The 27,872-nt window shown below is 37.5% G+C and overlaps 1 protein-coding gene across 2 annotated transcripts in view; it reads left to right on the forward strand.

Moving 5' to 3' along the window:
* Positions 1 to 27,488, forward strand: part of LOC126326755 (deubiquitinase DESI2) — a 142,605-nt gene extending 115,117 nt beyond the window's left edge. For both annotated transcript variants that reach the window (XM_049995788.1, XM_049995787.1), the window contains exons 4-6: positions 11,523 to 11,616; positions 20,698 to 20,839; positions 24,161 to 27,488. In XM_049995788.1, coding sequence (XP_049851745.1) covers positions 11,523 to 11,616; positions 20,698 to 20,839; positions 24,161 to 24,325 — 401 coding nt within the window. In that variant the 3' untranslated portion in view covers positions 24,326 to 27,488. The remainder of the gene's footprint in view (positions 1 to 11,522; positions 11,617 to 20,697; positions 20,840 to 24,160) is intronic.
* Positions 27,489 to 27,872: the final 384 nt, after the last annotated feature.

Below are 27,872 nucleotides of genomic sequence, written 5' to 3' on the forward strand. Positions count from 1 at the left end.
GCTACCCGTTCGTCTTCTATTGTATTTCTTTCCCCCATTCCTGTCAATTGCTCCCTTATGCTCTCCTTGAAACTCTGTACAACCTCTGGTTCTTTTAGTTTATCCAGGTCCCGTCTCCTTAAATTCCCACCTTTTTGCAGTTTCTTAAGTTTTAATCTACAGGTCATAACCAACAGATTGTGGTCAGAATCCACATCTGCCCCTGGCAATGTCTTACAATTTAAAACCTGGTTCCTAAATCTCTGTCTTACCATTATATAATCTATCTGATACCTTTTAGTATCTCCAGGGTTCTTCCATGTATACAGCCTTTTTTTATGATTCTTGAACCAAGTGTTACCTATGATTAAGTTGTGCTCTGTGCAAAATTCTACCAGGCGGCTTCCTCTTTCATTTCTTTGCCCCAGTCCATATTCACCTACTACGTTTCCTTCTCTCCCTTTTCCTACTACCGAATTCCATTCACCCATGTCTATTAAATATTCGTCACCCTTCACTATCTGAATAATTTCTTTTATTTGATCATACATTTCTTCAATTTCTTTGTCATCTGGAGAGCTAGTTGGCATATAAACTTGTACTACTGTAGTAGGTGTGGGCTTCGTATCTGTCTTGGCCACAATAATGTGTTCACTATGTTGTTTGTAGTAGCTTACCCGCATTCCTATTTTCCTATTCATTATTAAACCTACTCCTGCATTAACCCTATTTGATTTTGTGTTTATAACCCTGTAGTCACCTGACCAGAAGTCTTGTTCCTCCTGCCACCGAACTTCACTAATTCCTACTATATCTAACTTTAACCTATCCATTTCCCTTTTTAAATTTTCTAACCTACCTGCCCGATTAAGGGATCTGACATTCCACACTCCGATCCGTAGAACACCAGTTTTCTTTCTCCTGATAACATCCTCTTGAGTAGTCCCCGCCTGGAGATCTGAATTGGGGACTATTTTACCTCCGGAATATTTTACCCAAGAGGATGCCATCATCATTTAATCATACAGTAAAGCTGCATGCCCTCGGGGAAAAATTACGGCTGTAGTTTCCCCTTGCTTTCAGCTGTTCGCAGTACCAGCAGAGCTAGGCTGTTTTGGTTATTGTTACAAGGCCAGATCAGTCAATCATCCAGACTGTTGCCCCTGCAACTACTGAAAAGGCTGCTGCCCTTTTCAGGAACCACACATTTGTCTGGCCTCTCAACAGATACCCCTCCGTTGTGGTTGCACCTACGGTACGGCTATCTGTATCGCTGAGGCACGCAAGCCTCCCCACCAGCGGCAAGGTCCATGGTTCATGGACGGCATGGACTGCATAATTTTTCCAAATTGCTGTATTATATTCTTCCGTGTGTTAAAGTTTCTTGCTGACAGGCTCTCAAAATAATGTCAGTAGCAAGACTAAGGTGGTTGAGGTACTGTCCCGGTTTAAGGCTCTGAAGACCTCCTCTATGGCTGTTTAGAATAATTTTGGTGTTGTGTGATGCCCTTCTGTCGCCAGCCTTTCACTACATTATGAAGTCTAATGGAAACTAGCATTGATGAAAATATTATTCAGTATACATTGATTGAATTGGTGTTTTATTTATCATGGGCTGTTGTTTCAGATTTGTTTGAGAGTAATACGGTTTTCAAAATGTATGAGTCCCAGGTCAGGTGGTAATGCATACTTATTGTGTTGTTCTGTAATCTTGTTCAGGACTTGCAAATGACCCATTGTATTATTTCCACTTCAACATCCAGTTTATTTCTTTGATTGATTAAAATCCACTGGTTTTTCTCTGCAGTTGATGAATTTCAGTGATTATCTTGAAGAGGAGCTTAAAAGTTCTACACTTTTCCTCCCATTAGTTGTGAAGTAGAATAAATGGAACTTTTTGCCAGTATGGAGATTTTTTTTATTTTCTCATCCACAGATATACTGTTAACAATTTTGTGAGTTTCTTTTGCATTGCTTTATTTCAGGCTTTAACCATTTCTATTGAAACATCATCTCTAGGCACCTTTCTTTTCTTCCTGTCTGAAATGGCAACATACACCATATTTTAAATAATGTCCAGAATATTGTTATTTTCAAGTCACTACCTCTTGATTAACTATCCAGACATCAAAAGAAATTTTCAAAGGATGTACAGTTTTTGTGACATCGTTATTGTGCCGTTTAACTGATGGAATGTGGTGGGTACCCAACATAAGTTATTGTTTTGTTACATTTCTATACCCTTTTTCTTTTTGATTATTCATCTTACCATATTTTTGCCATACCTTCTCCATAATGTTAGAAACATTTCCAATTAGTTTTGTTAAATTCAGGTCAATGCAGTACGTTTCTAATATTGTTTGTTTGAAAATCTCGCCACCCTCCCCTTCCCCCCCCCCCCCCCCCCCCCCGCCCTCCCCCATTTGAAATTTTATTTTATTTTGCTTTCTTTATGGTTGCAACATCTTTTGCTGTCTAAATAAGTACTTGTCTTAGCCCTTTCCACTCAAAGTTTTATGCTCTGTACTGAAATGAAATTATGTCAAGGCCAACCATAAACTAAACAATAAAATAAATTACATGTACATTATAATACTGATCATTTCATGTTTTGTTTTTGATTTCATGTATTTTGTCACTTAGGTGCTATGTCTTCAGGGCATGATACTTTTCGAAGCATTGACCCGGATGGAGTTCTGGTTCTCTGGAACATGCGTTGCATTAGTAAACAGTTTTCCTTCTACCACTTTTTCTATTCCTGTTACTGCAAATAGCACAATCTTCACGGTTATACTTTTCATTGGAGTAAATGGAGTGTGGCGCGCGCGCGCGCCCACACACACACACACACACACACACACACACACACACACACACACACACACACACACACACACATATATACGCACACACACATCCGCACATATACAGACACAGGCAGACATGTGATACGTCTGCCTGTGTCTATATATGTGCGGATGGATATGTGTGTATGTGCGAGTGTATACCTGTCTTTTTTTCCCCCGAAGGTAAGTCCTTCCACTTCCGGGATTGGAATGACTCCTTACCCTCTCCCTTAAAACCCACATCCTTTTGTCTTTCCCTCTCCTTCCCTCTTTCCTGATGAAGCAACATTGGGTTGTGAAAGCTTGAAATTTGTGTGTGTGTTTGTGTGTTTTTTATTGTGTCTATCAACATTCTAGCACTTTCTTGTTTGGTAAGATACAGTCCAGTAGCTTGTTAGGATGTTTTTGTGAAGTCTGATTGATTTCTGTATTTTCGCCACCCATCAGAAGCATGCTGGTCATCAGTGTCAGTGCTACTTGTAGACTGTGTGTATTCATCTCTATCAAATTTCTGTATTTTGCCTTCACTGTCACTGTTTCATGAACTATAATTACTATTGTCATTACTCAAATCACTTGTATCACTCATACTTATCAACATCTCCAATATTGCTGTAGGATTATCACATAAATCGCCATTTTTGTTATTACGGTTCAGGTCACCGCCTTCAGAGTGAACTAGAAATAATAGCAGTTTTCATTTGACAAATGCTTCACAAGGAATACATTGGTGCAAGCCCTGACATAAGAGTTGTAACTAATTGAAGTTTGTGTTGGGTGACCCACGACATACAAATCTATTGCAATATTTGTGTGGTCGGGTCTGCCCTGCCAGTCGAGTGCTAAGGGCTGAATAAATATTTTGAATTTACTGCTTATCTTAATCGGGTATACCTCTGTTGTTAAACAAATTTCTGTAAGAGACCTTTCAGATTTCCTGCCTAAAGGATCTGTTTGTTTCTAGCTTTGTATCTACTTTTGGCCTGTACTTTTGAGTCTATGATCTCTTGCAATTTGTCACATCCTGCACAGTTTCTTTATTGTTTGTTGTAGTACAGTCAGTTTTGTTTTCATTTCTATTTGCTCCTTGCTAAAACCATTGTCAGTTTGTTTTCATTTAGAAAACTTGTAAGGCCTCTTAATGCTTTTCATCTTACATTTTTGTTTAAACTCTTTTTATAAACTTACAGGTGTTTATGATATTGTTTTTAATTCTATTTATCACTGTACTGGATGTTACAAAATGAATATCAGGGTTTTAAGACTTTGTAGTGTTTATTACAATCAACTTACAATTATAAATAAAGCATCAAATGAAAGAGCAATTCAAACAGTTTATCTTATAAGTGTTCATGGTTTAAGCCAGAAAATAAGACAAAATAATGTCACACAAATAAAAATTTACATTTGTGCAAAATTCTGCTAGTAGAAAGTTTTTTTAAATTGTAATCAAGGTTTTAAAAATGAAATATGTGTATATTGAATTCAAGCTAACAGTAATCTGCTAAATTATTACTATTATTTTTAATTAACTTTCACCCATCTAAATCCACACATCCTAATGTCTTACCACATTGGAATAAGTTCGCTTTTATGCCTGCACCACACACTGAATGCTTTTTCAAAATCAAAGTTACTTCGAGATGGCTCTTCAGTTTGATCATCAGAAGTGGAGTAACTCTTTCTGCAGAAACAAGATTTCTGATATCTGTTTTTGTATTGTTTTTACAGCTAAACTCTCACTCACATTTTACTGTGTGCATCATGGGAATGTTAATGGCATATTCTATAATTCAATCTGAAAGAGAGAATTGTTCACTCGTCTTATCAACATAAATGAACAGTATTAGCTCTTTGAAATTCATTCCATGTATCTATTATCCAACTCTCTCTTAACTATGCCTATTCCAAAAATAGATCATTTCAGTTTACAGATATGGCAGAATTGATTAGTACATATATATCTGCAATTTACATTTACCATACTCTTCATTCCTGTAGTTTTTGGGTTACAATATATCAAACACTCCAATCTTATCTAAATCCCCTAGTCTCTCATTTAAATTTATAAGCAAGTTGTGTAAGAATTTGCAAATTGTGTACTGAAGAACACTTCTGTGCTGCAGTGAATCTTGTGTTATGTTTCCACAGAACTCGAACTCACTTTCTTGAAATTGTGGAGGTATTTTATCAAGTAAAGGACTGTAATTTGGACCAGGTTTCTTGTATTCACAAGTTCATGAACATTTTCATGCACTCAGGATCTAAATTCGATTTTTGAAAAATCAGACACAATATGTTAACAAGAAACATGGCATTTTTCATAAAAGTCATTATTTACAAAATTTTAGACACTTTGCATTTTTTAGCAAGCCAACAGCTTTTATTACCTTTTTCCAGCACATGTACCAAAGAACTCTAATTTACATATTGTGAATTTACTGTCTCCCCAATGAGAGCCAGCAAATGGCAAAAGGCATGACCGTTCAAAATAGCTATAAACTCTGTTTATATCATCTTCAAACTTTACAAGCTCCAACCGGTATTCAGCTGCTTGACTGACTGCTAGAGCTAATCAGTGGGGCACACAGTGCACAGATAATGTATGGGGGTAATTGTTTTCAAAAAGAGTTGCCACTGCAGATCGAACTCCTGACATAACAGATGCACCATCAGTAACTGTTGAGGAGCATTTGCTCTTATCAGTGCCACATCTATCCAAAATTCCAAGAACACATGGATATATATCTCTCGCAGCACCCCAAGCAGACACAGTGTGTGTACATATTCCCCTTCTTCACTGTTTTTGCATGAGTTTCTGTTTGAGTAATGGCAGTAGACTCTTCCATTCATGATTGAATGCCACCAAGCTGATTTTATTTTTGATAAAATATCATCAGTAATAATTTTACGCATTGTATATTTCATATCGTGAATACTGTCATAACTTTCATAATTTGCGTTGCCACTGGACGTTAATTTGGTCAAAGGAGGACAGCCTAAGTCTCTGCATAGTTCTTTTAACATAGAAAACTTTCTTGTAGCAATATTTTCCCTCTTTACTGTGTAGATGACTTTCATAGTGGCTACTACACTTTCCTCAGAATTTTTACAGAATGCAGCTACGGCTTTGACAAAATTTAGTGTCTCTAACAACTCTCGAACTGAAGTGTCATGGTCTGCTGAGATTTCAGACCTCCTTAATGTATCAGCTTTGACAACGCAATATCTTAGCTATAAAAGAAAAATAAAGAACCTTTAGTGTTCACAGATTTACTTGTATGTAGCTTAGAAGTTGTAACTAGAGTATGATGTAATATATAGAATTCAAATTATTTATTTCCGCAGAAATAATTTAGATGTAGATTAATGCAGAAATAGATGTACAGCTTCCAACATCTAAGTTCGCTATTGTGCAGCTTTCATTGTGATGACCAGTTTCAGCAAACTTCGTTGTCATTGACGAGTCTTCTGTGCTACATTTCACTGAATTCTGATCAAATGCATCTTATTTCATATCGGGCATCACAGAACGATATTTTATGAACAAGAAAACTACAGTATATCAGCAAGTCTAGCATAAAAAATTAATACGTAAAACACCATACGTATTGCACTGATTATACAAGCTCATGTTCGTACACTAGCAGAATGAAGCTTCAGAAGATCCTGTGATGACAACGTGGTTTGCTGAAACCAGTCATCACGACATTGGCTGTACAATAGCAGTCTTGGCTGTTTGAAGCCATACTTCTGTTTCTGACTTTTTTTCCAGGGAAACCTAATTTGAGTTGGATATATAGAGAATGATTTTATATTCATCATTTGCATTGCTATCTACATAAAAAAAATACCTATTTAAGCTGGTAAGTTCTCACATTTGTTGTGAATTGTAATTAATGCTGCAGCTTACCTGTTGATGACACTGAACAGTTTTTCTTTCTCCTGCTCTTGCACAAATTACACACAAATAATGGAGTTTCTCTAGAACACGGCACTTTGCACCACTTACTTGACATTTTCCACTTTTCCACTAATTGTTTATTTTGTATGCCTATTTTAGTATCAGGTGTTGTTTCTTTTGTATTTCCATATTTAGTTTCATTGGCACTAGGACTTTGTTCCTTTTTCTTCCTTAAAAAAGTTTATCCATCACTTCTTAAAATGCTCAAACATACACAGTGTGCATTTGACGAGAATAAATAAACCAGGCAGACCTGACCACTAATGAAATCCACTTGCTGGAAGGGAAAGTGGTATATCGTTCATTTGAGTGACATATTGCTACTGCCCCTTCAAACCTGGAAGATTGTGGTTTTAGCATCTATTGTTCAGTTCTGTGGCAAATACGTCATCACATTCTGGGAGGGAAGACAGCATTTCATTTGTTTCTGAGACAGACTGTTACGGCTTGTCTGTGTTTGTAGCCTAATTGGGAGCCTCCTTCCCCAGTGCCAGCTTTCACAAGGCTCAAAAGAACAGAGTTCCACATGTACCCGCTCTCTCCTCTTGGAGAAGGAATGAAAGGTGAGATTCTCTCTCTCTCTCTCTCTCTCTCTCTCTCTCTCTCTCTCTCTCTCTCTCTCTCTCTCTCTCTCTCTCTCTGTAAGTTCTTTCTGTTGCAGAATGTTGTTGCATTTTTGTGATTGCTATTTTAAAGTCTGTTTCTTTCTTCGACCTTGAGCAGCAGGAAGTGACAGAGACTTGAACCCTGGTTGTTCACACTTCAGCTGCTAGTTGCTTACTGACTGTAGTACTCTTAGCACACTAACATAGTACTCTCATGCCTTTTCCTTTGGTGCACTTAACACCTCACAAACATCGGGAGCTTCCCTCCACCTTTCCTAATCATTTCAGTTCTAACTTTCAATTCCCTATGCATAAATAAGTCAAATCACTTCCTTACGTTCAGTTTTTTAATTATAAAAGAAATATACTTGTTAATAACATTAAGTGAAAGGAATACATACATTTGAGAACAAACACTAATAATAATAATAATAATAATAATAATAATAATAATAATAATAGACTAATACTCACTTAGATGACACAGAAGTGTTACTGTCATTGCATCAGTGGTATAGTGTATTGGTGTTTCAATCTGACACTCGAATTAAGACTGAATACAGGGAAGATCATTAGCAGATTCTAGCAGTTAGTCACCCCAGAGAGGACCACTGTAAGGATGGTTAAAATGTTGATGGTATAATTGTTTTAGTGTTTTCTTACAATTCAGTCCCATACTCAAAATTATTTTATTTAAAAAGAGATGCTTTTTTTTATCTCTTGTGAAATGTATTCCATACATAACCATCACTGTGGGAAGAATAGACCCTGTTTAGGGTTTGAGTTAGGAACAGAGCAGGGAAAAAAATTGGCTGTAGCCTTTATTATCAGTCACAAAATTGAAAAGCAATAATAGAACTCATCAAATACAGTGGAATGTCAGGTCTTAAATGGCTACACAGGATAATTGAAATGGCGTGGGAGTCGGGACAGGTTCCATCAGACTGGACAAAAGCAGTAATCACACCAATCTTTAAACATGGAAACAGAAAAGATTGTAACAACTACAGAGGTATCTCTTTAATCAGCGTTGTGGATAAAATCTTCTCAGGTATTGTTGAAAGGAAAGTGCGAGTATTAGTTGAGGACCAATTGGATGAAAATCAGTGTGGGTTTAGGCCTCTTAGAGGTTGTCAGAACCAGAACTTTAGCTTACGGCAAATGATGGAGAAGTTTTATGAGTGGAACAGGGAATTGTATCTACGCTTTATAGATCTAGAAAAGGCATATGACCAGGTTCCTAGGAGGAAGTTATTGTCTGTTCTACGAGATTATGGAATAGGAGGCAAACTTTTGCAAGCAATTAAAGGTCTTTACATGGATAGTCAGGCAGCAGTTAGAGTTGACGGTAAATTGAGTTCATGGTTCAGAGTAGTTTCAGGGGTAAGACAAGGCTGCAACCTGTCTCCACTGTTGTTCATATTATTTATGGATCATATGTTGAAAACAATAGACTGGCTGGGTGAGATAAAGATATGTGAACACAAAATAGGCAGTCTTGCATATGCGGATGACTTAGTTGTGATGGCAGATTCGATTGAAAGTTTGCAAAGTAATATTTCAGAGCTAGACCAGAAATGTAAGGACTATGGTATGAAGATTAGCATCTCCAAAATGAAAGTAATGTCAGTCAGAAAGAAACATAAACGGATTGAGTGCCAAATAGGAGGAACAAAGTTAGAACAGGTGGACGGTTTCAAGTACTTAGGATGTTATTCTCACAGGATGGCAACATAGTGAAAGAACTGGAAGCAAGGGGTAGCAAAGCTAATGCAGTGAGTGCTCAGCTACGATCTACTCTATTCTGCAAGAAGGAAGTCAGTACCAAGACGTAAGTTATCTGTGAACCGTTCAATCTTTCGACCAACTTTGTTGTATGGGAGCGAAAGCTGGGTGGATTCAGGTTACCTTATCAACAAGGTTGAGGTTACGGATGTATGAAAGTAGCTAGGATGATTGCAGGTACTAGTAGATGGGAACAATGGCAGGAGGGTGTCCGCAATGAGGAAATCAGAGAAAAACTGGGAATGAACTCTATAGATGTAGCAGTCAGGGCAAACAGGCTTAGATGGTGGGGTCATGTTATACACATGGGAGAAGCAAGGTTACCCAAGAGACTCATGGGTTCAGCAGTAGAGGGTAGGAGGAGTCGGGGCAGACCAAGGAGAAGGTACCTGGATTTGGTTAAGAATGATTTTGAAGTAATAGGTTTAACATCAGAAGAGGCACCAATGTTAGCACTGAATAGGGGATCTTACCCAAGAGACTCATGGGTTCAGCAGTAGAGGGTAGGAGGAGTCGGGGCAGACCAAGGAGAAGGTACCTAGATTTGGTTAAGAATGATTTTGAAGTAATAGGTTTAACATCAGAAGAGGCACCAATGTTAGCACTGAATAGGGGATCATGGGGGCTATGCTCCAGACTGAACGCTGAAAGGCATAATCAGTCTTAAATGATGATGATGATGATGATGATAGATATTAAAGGAATCTCAGACAGAAGATTAACGCTTGTTGTTTACTCATTCCAGTGTATCCACCAATGCGCTTACATTGTTTAGGAGGCTTAAAGGTATCTACAAAGAGTTATTGAAATTGACAATGACGGCAAATCCCTGCTACAAGGTGATAACAGAAGACTTCGGCATTACAGTAGGACAAAATGAAAGAGCATTTCATCAGTGGAAAAATTTGTTTGTGATCATCAGAGGAAAGGCGGGGGAAATCATTAGTAAAATTTATTTAGAAAAGCTAAGTATTTGTCTTAATACATTATTTCACAAGAAAGTGAGTGGGAAAGAGTCTAGGCAGTGAGAAAGTAATAGAATATTCTGAACCAAACAGCACTATTCAGAAATTTCTTCAAGAAAATGTGAAAAATATTTAAATTTCATTACACAAACAATTGTAACCGGTAACACTACGCAGAAAACATAGCAGGAATTTATCCTGACTAATTTCCTCATCTTGATGGTGGACAGCATAGTAACTAACAACAAAAAGAAAATTCGTAGATCTTAAGGAACCTGCAAAACTGTTTACAGAAAGTCTGCAGCGGAAGTCATTTCCCCAAAACGGGGGAATTCTGTAATTGTTCTTGTTCTCACTGATGGAACATACAGCATAAACAGTTAAACAACTGTCAGATATTTTTCCATACTGTAGAAAATATGCAGGAAAATTACCACCAACTTCAAGAAAGTTTGCTTTTTATCCAGCAAAGAAATTTGCAGGCTTCGTAACTAAATGTATCACAATGGATCATTTGCAGATCACAAACAAAATTATAAAATTGAGTAATGAATATGAATTACTAGCTTGAGTAATAGAGTTATAAAATCAATTGTGTCTGAAATATAAAGTTTACGATCTGTGCGTTACCAGTTTTGACTTGCAGGGGTGGTAGGTGTAGCTTTAATGTGGAAACCATTAAAAAACTGAGGACTTTAGAGTGAGCAATGAGAAGATGGATGTTGAGAACTTCCAGAACAGACTTGAAGGCATAATTATCACTATAATGAAAATGAAATGTATGTAGGCAGAATCTTCACCTTGCCCTCTTAATGGTTGGTGTACCACAGTCCTTTGTGGAATTCCAAAATTTATCCAGTTTATGGTTTTTTTAATTGTAGCTTTCTTTATGTTTTGCTAATGGCTCCCCGGCTTCACACTAATACCACTAAGTATATATTGCAGGATCACTTAGCTGCCATATATTCGTAAACCTTGCTCATTAATCAGTCTTTCTGTTAGTGAAAACTGTTATCAGAATCCCAACAGTAGTACCCGAGATTAGTCTTCATATACAGACAGAAAAACTCGTGGGAGACTTAAATTTATAATATGTATATATATGACATCAAAAGTTTCAAATCTTTTCTACAGGAAAGTAGATGCAAACTGACATTGAGTAAAGACAGCTGTGGGGCAGAAAAGTCATATAATCCTTGCTTTCAATAAATTTTTGGATTGACCATTTCTCTTTATCAAGGTTGCTCGTATCCCTGATGTCTTTCTTGTTACATTTCTGTCCTTTCTGCAGTGAAAGAACAAGATTGTTTTTATTTTATTTTGTTTGCTGGTTTTGTGTATTTCAGAAGAATTATTTTTGTTATTCATATTTCTTCAGAGTATGCATATGGAGGACACCCATTTCCTATATCAGGAATATTTGATATCACTCCAAGGAATGCAGAAGAGCTTGGAGAGCAATTCCAGTTCAGGTAAGATACTGTCATAAATAGCATTCATTTCATTTGGTTGAACAGTCTGTATGTACAGGGGGAGTGAGGGGGGGGGGGGGGGGGGCCTCGGATGGGCGGGGTTTCCAAATTCTACATTCTTGCAAGTGAAGTAATACTTGAGTTGACTTGTATAAAAGCCAAGAAGTTTTCTGGTAACCACAGATAAGCTTTCTGGTTGTGTAAGTATACAAAATAGCTGTAGGAAATTTGATAAGCTGCACCTCTATCTGCACACATTAAAACAGATGATCTAGTAAGAAACTTGTATGAATTACGTAAATTCTATACACACTGTGAGATCAAAAGTATGCAGACTACCACAATAATGTAAGTTTTTCATATTAGATGCACTGTGCTGCCACCTACTGCCAGGTACTCCAATATCAATGGCCTCTAGTCATTCGACACCGTGACAGAGCAGAATGGGGCGCTCTGTGGAACTCCCAGATTTTGAACGTGCGCAGGTGATTGGGTGTCACTTGTGTCATACATCTGTATGCGAGATTTCCACATTCCTAAACATCCCCAGGTACATTGTTTCTGATGCGATAGTGAAGTGGAAACGAGATGGGACAAGTACAGCACAAAAGCGTTCAGGCTGACCTCATCTGTGGACTGACAGAAACCACCGACAGTTGAAGAAGGTTGTAATGTGTAATAGGCAGACATCTATCTAGACCATCACACAAGAATTCCAAGCTGCATCATGATCCACTGCAAGTACTATGACAGTTTGGCGGGAATGAGAAAACTTGGATTTCATGGTAGAGCAGCTGCTCATAAGCCAAACATCACGCCGGTAAATGCCAAACAGTGCCTCGCTTGGTGTAAGGAGCGTAAACATTGGACAATTGAACAGTGGAAAAATGTTGTGTGGAGTGATGAATCATGATACATAATGTGGTGATCCAATGGCAGGGTGTGAGTATGGTGAATGCCTGGTGAGTGTCATCTGCCAGCACATGTAGTGCCAACAGTAAAATTTGGAGGCGTTGGTGTTATGGTGTGGTCATGTTTTTCATGTAGGGGGCTTGCACCCCATATTGTTTTGTGTGGCACTATCACGGCACAGGCCTACATTGATGTTTTAAGTACCTTCTTGCTTTCCACTGTTGAAGAGCAATTCGGGGATGGCGACTGCATCTAAAACACCTTTGGGATGTTTGGGAATGCCAACTTCATGCCAAGCCTCACGACTGGTATCAGTACCTTTCCTCAGTGCAGCACTCCATGAAGGATGGGCTGCCATTCCCCAAGAAATCTTCCAGCACCTTATTGAACATATGCCTATGAGAATGGAAGCTGTTATCAAGGCTAAGAGTGGGCCAATACCATATTGAATTCCAGCATTACCGATGGAGGGCGCGACTGACTTGTAAGTCCTTTTCAGCCAGGTGTCCAGATACTTTTGATCACATAGCACATAGCTTATGTTTGGTGTCATACAAATGTACAATTCCATTTTGAGGCAAAACTGTTTGAACAAACTTTTATTTTCCATGTTCTATCTGTTGCGCCATATACATCTTTCAGTTGCGCATACCAAATACTGTTTTTGTCATTTTAGTCTTTACTCAAAGTATGTTTAGTTTTCTTGTATTGTATGTTGCACACAGTTCCATTCATTGAATACACTTATTTAACAGTTCATGATCAGCGATTTAATTGCACCATCAAACTTATCCACTATTATGTCTCTTTTTTTTCATTATAAATACGTAACAAAGTGTGTTATGTGGGTAATTTCAGTTCTACCATATACTACGACGCCTGCCATTTCATATTTCAACAGAGGCACCAGCATTAGTAGCACACCGTTGTAGATGGTCTGCAACATTCCTGACAGATGGCTGCAACATATCATTCGATACATGCTTGTGCTCCTCCCTAGTCGCAGCTTTGGAAGTATCCTTCATTATCCGTTAGGGTGAACCTTATGATAAACTGGGTTCTCTGTGTTGTTGTCTCAGGAACTTCTGAGGACGTTTGCACAAATGCCACAGCGGCATTAGCTTCAGCTTATTCAGTGACAACTGTCTTTGTGGGCCCAACATCCTGTTCAATAACCGAACACACTGAGCAATCTTTTTATTATTTTCACATCCATAGTCATGTGTCTCCTCTTTTCCGATCTCCACCATATCTGTACCACCGTAGGTGATTGCCATACTCACATTCTTGCTGCAATATGAGCAGTCAGAAAATTTAGCCTATGCACCATCTTTACTTATTTTTGATTAGATCTAAAACAAATCACAGTTATGTAACAATTAGGTAAAGGTTATGTAATGGCGTAGAATAGTGCACAGCGAGATGTTAAAATCATTTCTGACAGCAGCAGTGAAACAAAAATAGGGATATGATAGTGGATCAACCACTTGCCCATTTGTGAGATCAGGATCCCAATTTCTCGTTACATTGCTTTCTGAGCTGTCCTGGAAGCAAAATGGCCACAATATACATGCACAGTGAAAATGGGAAATGTGGGATGAAAGTGGGACTGCAATAAAAGAATTGGTGTGGATGTTTGAATCTCTCTCTCTCTCTCTCCCTCTCCCTCTCTCTCTCTCTCTCTCTCTCTCTCTCTCTCTCTCTCTCTCTCTCTCTCCCTCTCCCTCTCCCCCTCCCCCCCCCTCGTTCCATCCTCCCTGTCCCCCTCCCCCTGTCTCTCCCTTTTTTATGCTTAAACCTTTGAAATGTCATATATATTATCGTATCTGGTAACAACAACTGAAAAAGAAAATTACTCATATGCAGCTGATTGATGGGTGACGCATACACACATAGTAGCATTGAAAATTACACCAGTTTTCACTCTTTTCTTACAGTCTGATTAAAACTGTTATTTTTGCCTGCTGCACTGGTGACTGTTAACCTTTTAAGTGGACATGATGGATATATCCGTCCACTGCATTCTGTGGCTAGTAGCTATTGGAAATGAGGAATTATCAGCCTGCCGTTGACACTGTGGTATTAGTTGAACTTCGTCCACTAGATGGCAGCTCTTGTCACGCAACACAGCATGTTCTAGGCTAGTTATAACATTGTCCACCCGAGCACTTGTTGAGAAAACGCGTCCTGTGAAGCAGCCGCAAAAGCGTGCCTTTTTTGTCTGTGTATACCGCAGCATTAGTGAGTGAGTGATGGCGAAAAGAAGTCGTTTATCAGATTTGGAGGTGGAGAAACTGCTTTTAGAAAGTGATGATAATTTCAGTGACAGTTCTGAAAGTTTTCAAGATACAGATGTTGAGGCTAGTGAAAGTAACTTCGATTCAGAAACATCTGATGACGAGACACTACTGCAGCAGATGGTACCTAGTGATTTTGTGCGTGCTAGTTCAGTTCGTATTCAATATTTGTTCAGTGGTAATAGTGGTACAGTTGTGCCTTTAAAACAAAACGATGTGATGAGTTGTTTTATGTGTTTTGTGGATGATGCTTTGTGCACAATGATAGCTGAACAGACGAACTTACATGCAGAACAGTTCATAGCTTCTCATCCCAATTTAGCAGCACGCTCCAGGGTTCACAGTTGGCAGAATACTACGCGCAACGAGGTAAAAACGCTTATTGGAATGCTTGTACTTCAAGGAATTCTTCACAAACCAGACCACAAAATGTACTTTTCAAAGAGGGAATCAGTTGACACACTTCTCTTCAGGAAAGTGATGAGTGAAAAGCGGTTTCATCTTCTATTGAAATTCCTCCACTTTGCTGACAATACCTCATATGACCCACTAGGCACTATCAGCAGAAAACTATTCAAAATTCACCCCATTATGGAGCATATGCGGCATAAATTCAGATCAGTGTACATGCCAGAAAGGAACATCACCGTTGATGAATCGTCGTTGCTCTGGTAAGGACGGACTGGATGAAAGCAATATATTCCATCAAAGCGTAGCAGATTTGGCATCAAATTGTATGAACTCTGTGAAAGCAGTTCCAGGTATGTATGGGACATTATTGTTTACACTGGAAAGGACACTAATTATGGTAGACACTATCCAGACGAAAAAATAACCTCTCGAATTGTTTTGGAGCTTGCACACGATCTACTCGGGGAAGGCCACTGTATTTATCTTGACAACTGATACACCAGTACAGATTTGGTGGACAAACTAACCAGCAATAACACCGATGTTGTCGGCACAATGTGGCGAGACAGGAAGGGGTTCCCTAGCTTCATAAAAAAGGAAAAACTGAAGAAAGGTGAGTACATAACAGGGTACAAAGGCAAGCAGATGGTAATAAAATGGAAATACAAGAGAGACATTGTTATGGTCACCACCTTCCATGACGATACTTTTGTAAATGTAAACTCGAAGAAGGGAATCGTTCAAAAGCCGCAAGTTGTCGTTGACTGCAACAAGAATATGGGAGGGGGTGGATAGGTGCGATTCTCAGTTACAAAGCTACCAGATGGCCAGAAGCAGGCTGAAAAAATACTATCAGAAGCTTTTCCGCCACTTGTTGGACATTGCATGCTACAATGCATACATTCTGTACAAGAAGCATGGTGGCGAACAAAGTAGAATGAGCTTTCTGATTAGTCTTGGTGAACAGTTGACCATATCTTCACCACATCAAGGGACGTCAGTAGGATGCCCAACTCGAACACCAAAAGCAACACGCCTTACAACCAGGCATTTTCCAGAGCATCTGCCACCCACAACAAAGAAAAGACCAACAAGGAGGTGTGTGGTGTGTACGAGAAAAGGCCTTCGCAAAGAGGCTTCTTACTGTTGCGCGGAATGCGAAGTTTCCTTGTGTGCAGCACCTTTTTTTAAAATGTTTCACAACGAAAACGACATGTAATATTGTGAAAATACAGTTTTGTTAACTTATGCAATATATTTTAGTCATTTTCACCCAATATCAATTTAAATTCAATAATGGAAACGCGAAGGAAAACGTGAGAACAGTGCGCAGCACCACCGCGAACGGGCGCGCTGGCGTATATTACCCACCGTGGAAGAGGGGCGCGCGCGCAAACTACCCCCTTAATAGGTTAAATGGCTTCTGAGCAGCATATACACAACGCTATTGCAACACTTCAAGTGAACTGGCACTTCATTGTGGTGCATAGGCAATGACAGGGTGGTTCATGGATGACACTTAATATCTCTGATTGGTAGAACTAAGGTCCAAAGTACAAAGTATGAAGTGCTAACTAACAAATAATTTTAATTAGATTGTAGGAACCTCCATCCCTTCTCCCATAAACACAAATTCTTTGGTGGCTGTCTGGATTGGTGTGGAGGAACAGGAAAGAATTGAAGCACCTGTAAGGGTAAACGCATGTGGGAGACAACTGGCTTCCATTGGGAATTGTGGGGGTTAAGTAGGATATGACATGTCTTCTGGTCCTGCAGAACATTTCTCCATTTTATTCTTTAAAATGCAGACATTCTTGTGTTACTCTAGCATACTTCAATGAATAGCCAAGGATTTGAATATAGCAAACAAATTTATTGCCTCTTTTAAATACAAAGACATCCTCAACTTCAGGGATCTCAGACGACTGACTTTCACTCTTATCCATTTGACATTCCTTCATTATATAACATCATTAACACTTTTCCAAGGAAGGCCTTTGCCTGAAGTGTTCTGTGGAACAACATACAGTGTTGGGTTCTCTCTACTACACCTTTGCTGACTTCAGAGCATCTGTCACTGTGTTCACACCACTGCACAAAGCCCAACGGATACTTCAGACAGATGTTATGAAAGACAAGCATATACTTAATCTAATACATGTTACGTAATAAATCATTAACAAAATCTAAAACTTATTAGATGGTAGATCATATTATTTAAAAGTTTCGATATAGAATGTTCAGTCATTCATATTTAATGCTGATAGTACAGAAATTTCAAATCAAAGAAGATATTCATGGGAGTCTTCCCAACCAAAATTCCAAAATTTCGTTACCTTCACATGAAAGCAACATGAGGTTCAATCATGAGAACCCTCATCTTACTGAGGGAGTGGAGAATGCAAGAGAGAATGAGTGCAAGAAATAAAGTGGAAACTTAATTTACAGAAGAGAAAAAGATCAACAACCAGGATAATGTTGTGACAAGGAAGCAGCTGAGAGTGGGCATCAACAGAGGTAGAAGCCCAACGGTTTGCAAGAATGGTGGATCCACTGGAGGCCTAGATGCAATGGAAACACAGTTCACATGTGCATCCGTGTGTGTGTGTGTGTGTGTGTGTGTGTGTGTGTGTGTGTGTGTGTGTGTGTGTGTGTGTGATGGGGGGGGGGGCATCATTTTATTGTATGGCCAAGTCCTGTGCTATTTTTCACCACATTCGGTGTTATTTTTTGCCAGATTCATTTTTATTTCTAACAAATTGGTTGTTGTTTTTTTACTAAAATTTGGCATGTTTATTTGCCAAATTTGGTGTATTTTTTGCCAAATTTGGTGTCTTTACCACATTTTCTGCAAAAAGTCAGTGTTCTTTTTGCCAGATACGTAATTTGTTTGCCAAATTCGATGACCCCTTTTTTTGCCAAATGTTTGGTAATTCTTTTGCCAAATTTTGTAGTGCTCATTCACCAAAATCACTATTTTTTTTGCCTTTTCTTGTTTTCCTTTTCTTCTCTCTCTCTCTCTCTCTCTCTCTCTCTCTCTCTCTCTCTTTCTCTTTTCTCTCCTAAATTTATCATTATATTTTCACCCTATTCAGTAATTTTTGCCATTTCAGTGTTACTGTTGTGCGATATTCTATGTTAATTTTGTGCGTAAATTGGCTCTTTTCCTGCCTCCAGAGTTCGGTCTTATTTTCCTTGCCAAAGTTTCCATTACTTTTTTCTCAAATTTACTGGTATTTTTTGCCAAATCTGGTGTTTTTGGCCAAATTCTGTGTTATTTTCATAGTCATATCAAACTGCAAGTTTAAGATTATACGGGAAACTTAGACTTGAGAAGATTAGAAGTCAAATTGCAGTTTTAGCATGAGTAATTATCAGTTATAAATATTGGTATTAGTATACTTCTGTCATTTTCATGAATTTTTCCTGTTCCTGCATATATATTAAATCTAATGTTGAAGTCAGAATTGTGGCTGTGGTCATGCTGCACACCAAGTGGTAAAGTTTGTAGTTAGTGACAGTGTATGTGATGTCATTGCACTCAGATGCTGCCTTACCTTTGGTCAGTTTCAAAAAGCCAGTGACTGGACTCTACTAACAGGTGATGAGCGGTTGCATGGGACATCTCTTGCACCTGTTTCATCCACATGGGTAAGATTCATGGGAAACAAAAGTGGGGACAGAAGCAGCATGGGGGTGGACTAGGATATAACACAAGTTGGGTGAGCAGTAGACCACTGCTTTCACTTTGGGGAGATTGGAGGCTGAGACCTTAGGTATGAAGTCCGTCACATCGGAGCACAATGAGAGGCAGTTAAATTGATGGAAGAAGTGGTTAAATTCTTCAAGGCTTGGTCATTAGGGTAACAGTTAATGGCTGGTTTACCATGGCAGTGAGTGAATTGGTTGTCTCCTTGTTACCACTGCTTTGGGGGGGGGGGGGGGGGGGGGGGTACTGGGAGTGAGTGGTGAGTGAGAGCGAGCTTATGTGAAAACTAGCACAATTTTTTTAGGTGCTTTGCATGTGTTTTTCACCATGTATAAGTCGATTGGAGATGAGTAGTTCCCTTTGCATGTGTTCTTTTACAACCCTTCCTCCGAGAACATGTATGTTCCATTACTCTGTTACTAAATTGGTAGCATTTATTTATGGTACTGTTATTCTAATTTTTAAGTTTACATTTGTTCTGTTTTATGGTGTACGAGGGTGTGCTGAAAAGTAATGCTCCAAATTTTTCATGTGAAAATTTGAAAATCTTTCTAAATAAAACAAATGTTAACATTCTACATCTTTGTTCTTCATGTCTACATACTTATTTCCCAACATAGTGATCCTGGTGACCAACAAATTTCTCCCAACAAGAGATCATCACTGTAGAATATTTGACTTTGTTGACTGAGCTACAACCTACCTCTGCTTGCTCCACTTAATCACTATCAAAGTGAAGTCCTCAAATGTGCTCTTTAAGTTCTGGAAACAGATGAAAATCAGATGGGGCCACTTCGGAACTTCATGGAGGATGATGGATGACAGTGAACTCAAGGTGTCGGATTGTTGTAGACGTTGCAGTGCCTGTGTGTCATCTGGATTAGATCAGATTAGATACTTTCATTCCAATTGATCCATAGCGAGGAGGTCCTCCAGGATGTGGAACATGTCAGAAAAATAACAATACATGACAAATATTTACAACTGAAACAAATGAGTTAATGTACCTTCCACAGGTCCCAAGTGGAATGATCATCATTTTTTTAATGAACACTATATGAAAGAATAATTTTGCAAACACTAATGCACTGAATTTAAAATTAAAAAAAAAGTTCTTTTTTATTTATGACATAATAAACATGTAATACTTATTTACAATGAACACATTACTGCACTGAAAGGGTGCAGAAGTTATCTCTCTCTCTCTCTCTCTCTCTCTCTCTCTCTCTCTCTCACACACACACACACACACACACACACACACACACACACACACACACACACACACACACCAATTGGTCCTACTGAGAAATTCATCAATGGAGTAGGAGGAGTTGGCCACCAATAAATCCTTTAGGCTTCTCTTAAACTGAATTTCATTGGAGTTGTCATGCTAAAGGAGAAGGGCTCCATGTGTGGATGGACTCTTCAAATTCAAAACTCGGTTAGAGCATGCTGTTTTTTGCACACCAGCATAATTACGGTACACTCAGCCATGTCAATCGGAGCCCTCTAGTGGCAGAGGGCTGCAAATATGTATATGGTGAATAATAAATATGTAGAAAGTTAACAGTATTTTAATTATTCAAAAAATCTGTACAAGTTTTCACAAAAAAATTGAAGGCATTACTTTTTAGCACACCATTGTGAATGAAAATTTTGGTTCTATAGGTGAATTACCATTTGTAATAAACATTGTTTGGTTATAGGTTTTTGCTATAAAATATTTATTGTAATATATTTGTTTTCTAGACAATCTGTTCATATAGGTAACACAGATTTCACAGATGATGAAGTTAAGAGAATAATAGTAGAACTTGGGAAAGATTTTCGTGGAGATCGTTACCATTTAATGAACAAGAACTGCAATCACTTCTCCGGCTCCTTCACTCAGGTGAGCATAATAAGTGTGTTGACTTAGAAAAAGTACCAATGCATTCTGTCCATTATAATTATTGCAGTAACAGTGATTTACTGTAGTCCGTCATACTGTTATTCATTAATATGATAATAAGTTTACTTTTTCAGAGTTGTGTAGTTGTAGATATGCTTTACACTGTCTGTCCAAAAAGTTCAGAGCCTGATTTTATTCCTGTCATAAAAAGGATATCAGCACTGTAATTATGGTGGTGGCTTGGATTAACAACTGTAAACAACAGATGTATATTCGGCCAGTCTGACCTGAGCAGGCAGTGTTAAGCAGAGGACATGCAACTGTAGTGTGTCAACTTTGTTGCGTCATAAATCACAATGGAGCAACATCTCTAACTCACGTGTTCAAGAGTCTCCAGAATGTTTTGAAGAAAAGAAAAGAAAAGTGTATGCAAAGTTTGTCCTACATTCCTTGATTCCTGGAAAAAAAAAAAAAGAAAGAAAAACCGGTGAGGTGTGGGCACTGGCTTTGACTTGGTTGAAATGCAAAATATTGACTATTCATTTCTGGAAAAAATCATCGTGGGTGATGAGCCTTTGTGTCATCATCATGAATCTACCACAAAACTACAAAATGCAGAATAACATGAAGGGTCAATGTTTTGATGACATAACTGACATTCAAGTCATTGTGACATGCAAGTTGAATAACATCCCGAAGGACCTCACTGACAATTTTACATGGCATATGAATTCTGTGTATTGTATTCAAGACTGTGTAGAACACTTAAAGCATTAAAACCACGATCTCAATGTATCTCTGTTTCATTTTAAAATTCAGTATTGAAACTTATAGGACTGACAGGATACATGAATTAAGTTCCATTCTCTGGAACTGAACTTACCATTGGTGTTAGAAAAATAGGGCACATGTGTCTGCTAAATCAGTTGCTGGAAGAATCAGTGAATTATACATGTAATAATGTGTAGTTGGTTTTTTGATATGTTTTCTGCATGAATATCCTTATCATTTGAAATTAACCAATTAGCTGTTCATTCTCACAAATAAAATACATGTATCACTTGAGTTTTCGACTTTTACTGCATTGTGTGCCATTGTGTAATGTAAGAGAGCTGCAGAAAAACTATAACAGTCACCATTCACCAAAATAATTGTACACAATCACTTACAAATTTCTAAGAGTGAGTTTTGTGACTCAGTCCAATTATTTCCTCAATTTCTTTTAATTCCAGTCTTGACAAGTTTTGGACTTGTCACCAAGAACGTTTTAATTATGTTTGTTGAGGATGCCTAAGATCCACAAACATGCCACATTATCATTATGACACAGATGAAAGCAGCATGCATTGGTGTGTGTGTGTGTTTAAGAAGTGCCAAGATATGAAATAAGGTGAACATAATGAAAGGGCTATCGACATAATCAAGTAATTCATATCAGTCCATGACAACAATTAATATTCCATGTTTCAGACTAAATCAGGAATAAAAGGCCATTGACACAACATAAATACTTTGTGTGTCACCAATAACAAAGTTCCATACTTTATACAAACTAATTTGTATGTCTATTGTCACAACAACTGTTCTCCGATTTATACGAGTCTATTAACAGCTACATAAAGCTGCAACCTCAATGTGTGGCTACAGCAGATTGTGAATGAAAGACCATTAACGAATTGTGAGTAGTCCATACTTTCCAGCTAACAGTTGATCATTGGCAACTACATATTGTGTTCCCATTGTGTGCCTCCAATTTTCCAAGGACATATATTGGGAACATCTCTGCTACATCGCAAAAAGGAGCAGCATGTTGATGCCCCTGTGTAAAACTTGACCAGATGCTGGCTGAAAACTACTGTATTTTATGTATTGCTTTCCAGAAAGGGGTAATCTGTGCAAGTGAAATATGAAATTTTTGCACTAAAATATAATTTTTTAGCACTATCACTTTACAATATGCCAATATTGTCTTGAAAATAAGAGTGACAAAAGGACTGTCATACAGTATCAACATCTCACTGGGTACAAGCTGCAGATTTGCTCTCGCGTACTTATCGCCTACCATGGTAGCACAGGCTGTACCCTACCTCTTGTCAATGTAATAAAACACAGAGTAATCAGATGAGTAATTTCACTCAAGTCAGTTCAAATTGTAGATAACATTGCAAAAAGAACTTGTTCAGCCTTACAAAAGTCTCAACTTTTTTTTTTTAAATAGCTTTTCCAGGGACTAGGATTCAGTGCAGTAATTTGAATGGCAGCACCTCACCCACCTCCTTCTTTCCAGTGGATCACAATCCTATAAATTAATGTCACATAATGATGCCACTTTGAAGTAGCACAATTCTAGAATTAGCGACATTTCGTGCTGGATAGATTATGACTTGTAAGCGAACGGTCAGTGGTATGGCACTCTACCCGCTACATACACCTAAAGACAGAAACTTCATGACTTATACTGTATTATTATTTAAATATGTCCTCATGGTTCACTTAACATTTTACCAAAATTGGGACAGAGCTACACACATTTCAAATGGCACTAAAGCAGACGAGTTGTAATCAAAAAATACCCATTCTCCTCCAACTCTTCACTCTCAAGTCATTTAATGTACCCATCAGATCATACAGGACTTTCTTCTTCGCCACCAAAGGCAGAGGAGAGGTACATGTAGTATTCTGCTCAGCTCCATCTCATTATATCGGTGTTTTTGTGGGAGGACTGTGGTGTCATTTGATTTTCTTGCACATGAAAATATGTTTTTCATACAAGGTTGAGCCCATTTTGTCCTTAACCCACCAATAAATGGAAAAAGATCTTGATCTACAGTAAATTTAATGTAAAGATCTTTTAATTTTAAAAGAAGTAGGCAGATTGTGTACTTGAGAGATACAAATTGTAGAGAGTGAGAGTGTTATTAATTCAGGATGCAGATGCTTTAATTATTGTATCTTCCTATAATTTCTCAAAAATATTATTAATCAGTAAGATATATTGCAGCTAATGTTCGGTGCATTACCCATACTTGCTTGATTAGTGCTGTATTTAGAAAATCTGACTGACTGAGAACTTTGGTCATATCACAATGCTGTCTTTTGAGTTTAGTCAAACTATAAGAATATGTTTTCTAATTCGTGTTTGGGTCCGTCACATGATTCTTCTCTCTCTCTCTCTCTCCCCCCCCCCCCCCCCCCCCCCCCTCCTCTCCCTCCTGGTATGTGGTGCTCTAGTTTTTACCATAGCAAGTTTTGTATGGAAATTATTTGCAAGGCGAGATCCATGTTCTGAATGAGCTTGAGATTCAACTTTTTTGGTTACAGATTCTCTGTGGTCAAGAGATACCATCTTGGGTGAACCGACTGGCGTACTTCAGCTCGTGTGTTCCTTTTCTCCAGCGCTGCTTGCCTCGTGAATGGTTAACACCCATGGCATTGCAGCATTCTATAAGTTCACATCAGGAAAATTCATCAGATACTTCATTGTAACATTGGTGATAAATAAGTTTCAGATGGGAACTTGTTGTGGAAAGAAAAAAGTAGGCCTAAAGAGAATGGAATGATTATAAATACCGGTATTACAATTAAGTGTTCAAAGTACAATACTGAGCTCATTATTCTGTCCAATACATAACAAAATACAAAATATTGTTAACAGTCAGGTAGAGATGAAACCTTAGCATTTTTAGAGTTGGCAGGAGATGTTCTGATACTGTATGAGGTAAATTTTATTGTACATGGAAAACTATGCAAGTTAAAGAGTAAGGTGCCCTGAAAAACTAGTATATAAGTTTGCAATGACACATCTTTATTCATAAATTTCAAATCTTTTATGCAGGTTCTTTAACTATTTTATTTGCACAAATTTAGTTTTTTTTATATTATAAGGTAATAATTGGAACTATTATGACTGAAAAATGTTCTACACAGTGCTGAAGTAGGAGTAATTTAAGGAACTATTTATTTTTTTAAGATGAGTAAAATTGCAGACATTGTACTCATTTCTGGGAGGCTTAGAAGAACTATTGTTTACCAAAATGTTGGACAACTACATACTGAGTAAGTGATACATAGCATTTCAGTTACATGAGTAAATGGAATAACAGATCAAGGTAAGAAAATGAATACCTAAGTGTTGAAACGTCATACGAGTGAGAGTTGAGGACTGTATCATATTGATAAACGGTGAAGTTGTAAGATGGCTACAAAAAAAAAAAAAAAAAAAAAAAAAAAAAAAAAAAAAAAAAAAAAAAAAAAAAAAAAACCCCTCATTTTTCAGGGGAAATTTTACTGAAATGTATGGCACCTGTAAATGATGCTTTTAATGCAGTGCAACCAAAAGTATGATAATTTACATACAACCCAGAGTGGACAATTTTCACAACACTTATCTGTGTTCAGGGAAGTAGTAATGATGAAAGTGACAAGTAAGTAATACATAAGACATACCTGTCCCTTTCATAATTTCTTAAAGCAGTTTGAATGGTATGTATGTTGTATAGGACAACAGTATGTATGTTGCAAATATGCCTTTGTTGTGATATAACATACAGGTGTATGTATATGGTCTCCCAGTATGTGGTTGGCTTTTAGTTGCAACATTATTTTGCGTTTGGTTTTATCAAAAGCCTTAAGCAGCATTTAGTTATTACTACCACAGTGCATGCAAGACGTCTGTCTTTGATATTCCATAAATATTCTGCTGCTGCTGCTGCCCAGTTTGATTGAGGCTGCCAGATGAAACTGTGTTCCCTCTTGGTCTCACGCTGTACTCAGCGTATATTTTGATGTCCCGATTTCAATATTGATCATAATTTGCCTTCTATTTTTGTTGTTCTGCATTTGTATACTGTGCTCCAGCCTTTAGATTTAGTATTGTATCTTGGTACAATTATAGTGACTTTGGTTTCAACATTGCTTGCGCACACTCGCATGCACGCGCACACATATACACACTTTCACTATACCACTCTAGTATATTCTTTCATGCTTCTCATTTACGCACCATATATTTCAGCCTCAAGTAGTTGGAACACTATAGATTTTTAATTGTCAGCGATCACTGTGCTTAAAGGCTCCCAGGAATGAGAGGATCACAATATACTGTGAATGCAATGATTTGTGAATAAGACAACTTCTCATTTGTTTCCACCAATCTCTCTTCAGTCCAACCTTCAGGTAATTGATAGTTCATTTAGTGGCTACAATTGTTATTTTTCTTACTGCTACTAGTAATATTAGTATTTATTGCAGTTGCTATTACAGCTTATTTAAGCATTTGTATATGCATCCTGACATGATATGTAGGTAGTATTGACAGTAAGGAGAATAGAATTTCTTTGTAGAACTGTACGTATCTGATGCATGCATTTCTCTTAATTCACAAAGACTTTAGAAGTACTTTGACAGTAGCTTGATTTTTATGTATTCGGTACTTGTTCCAGTCGGTTAGTGAGGGTTCTAGGTGTAATATTTTGTGTGTGTGTGTGTGTGTGTGTGTGTGTAGAGAGAGAGAGAGAGAGAGAGAGAGAGAGAGAGAGAGAGATGGTCTTTTAAGATGGTGCTTTTAATTGATAGTTGGATATGTTAAACATTACGTAAATTGTGAAAAATCTTCCGTGTGTGACAGAGATGAGATACGTTTCTGTTATATGTTTCAATTTATCTTGCCAAATATATAAATTTAGATGATGGTGATCATCATGATCATAATTGATTTGCTAAGAAATTTCTCTTCCTCTCATGTGTTGTGGTGGCATTGAGAACAATATTAATATTTTGTGATTGTTTTTTCTACAAATCTGGAAAGTGCAGAGAATTGTGTGTAAGTCGTATAAACAAACACATTATAATGAATTGATTACACTAAATTTCCAATAAAAATATATTTTTCTTCAGATAATGGAGTGTTTCATATTTATGCATTAGTATGAATGTGTTCATTTTCATTTAGTATTATTTAAAGATGTATAATGTACCTGTGTAAGGAGAAAGGTAAAAACTGTAGATGAGTATATTTGTTAATCTTTCCACTGAACTTTGACATTTGTTTCTGTAAAATTATTTACTTTTAGGAAATCACGTTTTTAATAAAATACCTGCAATGATCTGATACTTGTTTAACATTATTCCGTGCCTTTTTTAAGGTATTGTACAAGCATACTCTCAGCTTAAACATTGAGAGGATTTTCTGAAGCAATCCTGTTACTTTCATGTAAGTTTTCTAATCTCTTAAAATCTGTTTATCTTTTTTTATAAAAGTTAATCTTTATAATTTGATTGTATAGGTAATTTATTCATTTAAGTAGAGAACACTTGACATAGAAGAGTTGTCAATTATGATATAATTGTAAAGCATCTTTCTTTTAATTAAGAGTTGAAGGCTGGAGTATGTGTTTCGTGGTACCAAGTGCCATTATTTCTTCCACAAGATATTGGAATTGGACTGCAAAATGATTATTGTCATTTCATAAGATGATGCCTGTGATTCATTGTTAATGGAATTGTTGGAGTATTAGTGGAATTTTAAATGTATTATTAAGTTACAGAAGACTTTTGATACATCTGTTAGCATGTGTCATTACAAAAAGAAAAATCTGTTTCTTGTATGTGAATTCATCTGTTGTTGTTGAAATAAATTGTTTACAATGTATCCACGTTGTGGTCTCTCTCTCCGCCTCTCCCTCTCCTATACCCACAAGAAGCCAATGTCTTACTCTCATGAAAATTGTTAAAAGAAAATATTTTATTACCAAACTTGTCATTTGAAATAATACTCTACAGCATTGCCATATGTACATTATTATTTGTCACAGGATTTAAACTTTAGTAAGAAATAAGTCTTATTTTAACATTCCATAACAATGTCCAATACACTCAAATATTCATTCATTGTTTGAAATGTCTTGTCAATCCCATTGTTCCATTTACCCATCAAAGTGCCTTCCACTAATTGGATACAGTCTTCATCAAACAAATTATCATTCTTTGTCAAGTTCTGCATTTGTGAAACAAAACCAACAAATTGATCAGTGCA

This window comes from Schistocerca gregaria, chromosome 2 (assembly GCF_023897955.1).
Source record: "Schistocerca gregaria isolate iqSchGreg1 chromosome 2, iqSchGreg1.2, whole genome shotgun sequence".
NCBI lineage: Eukaryota > Metazoa > Arthropoda > Insecta > Orthoptera > Acrididae > Schistocerca > Schistocerca gregaria.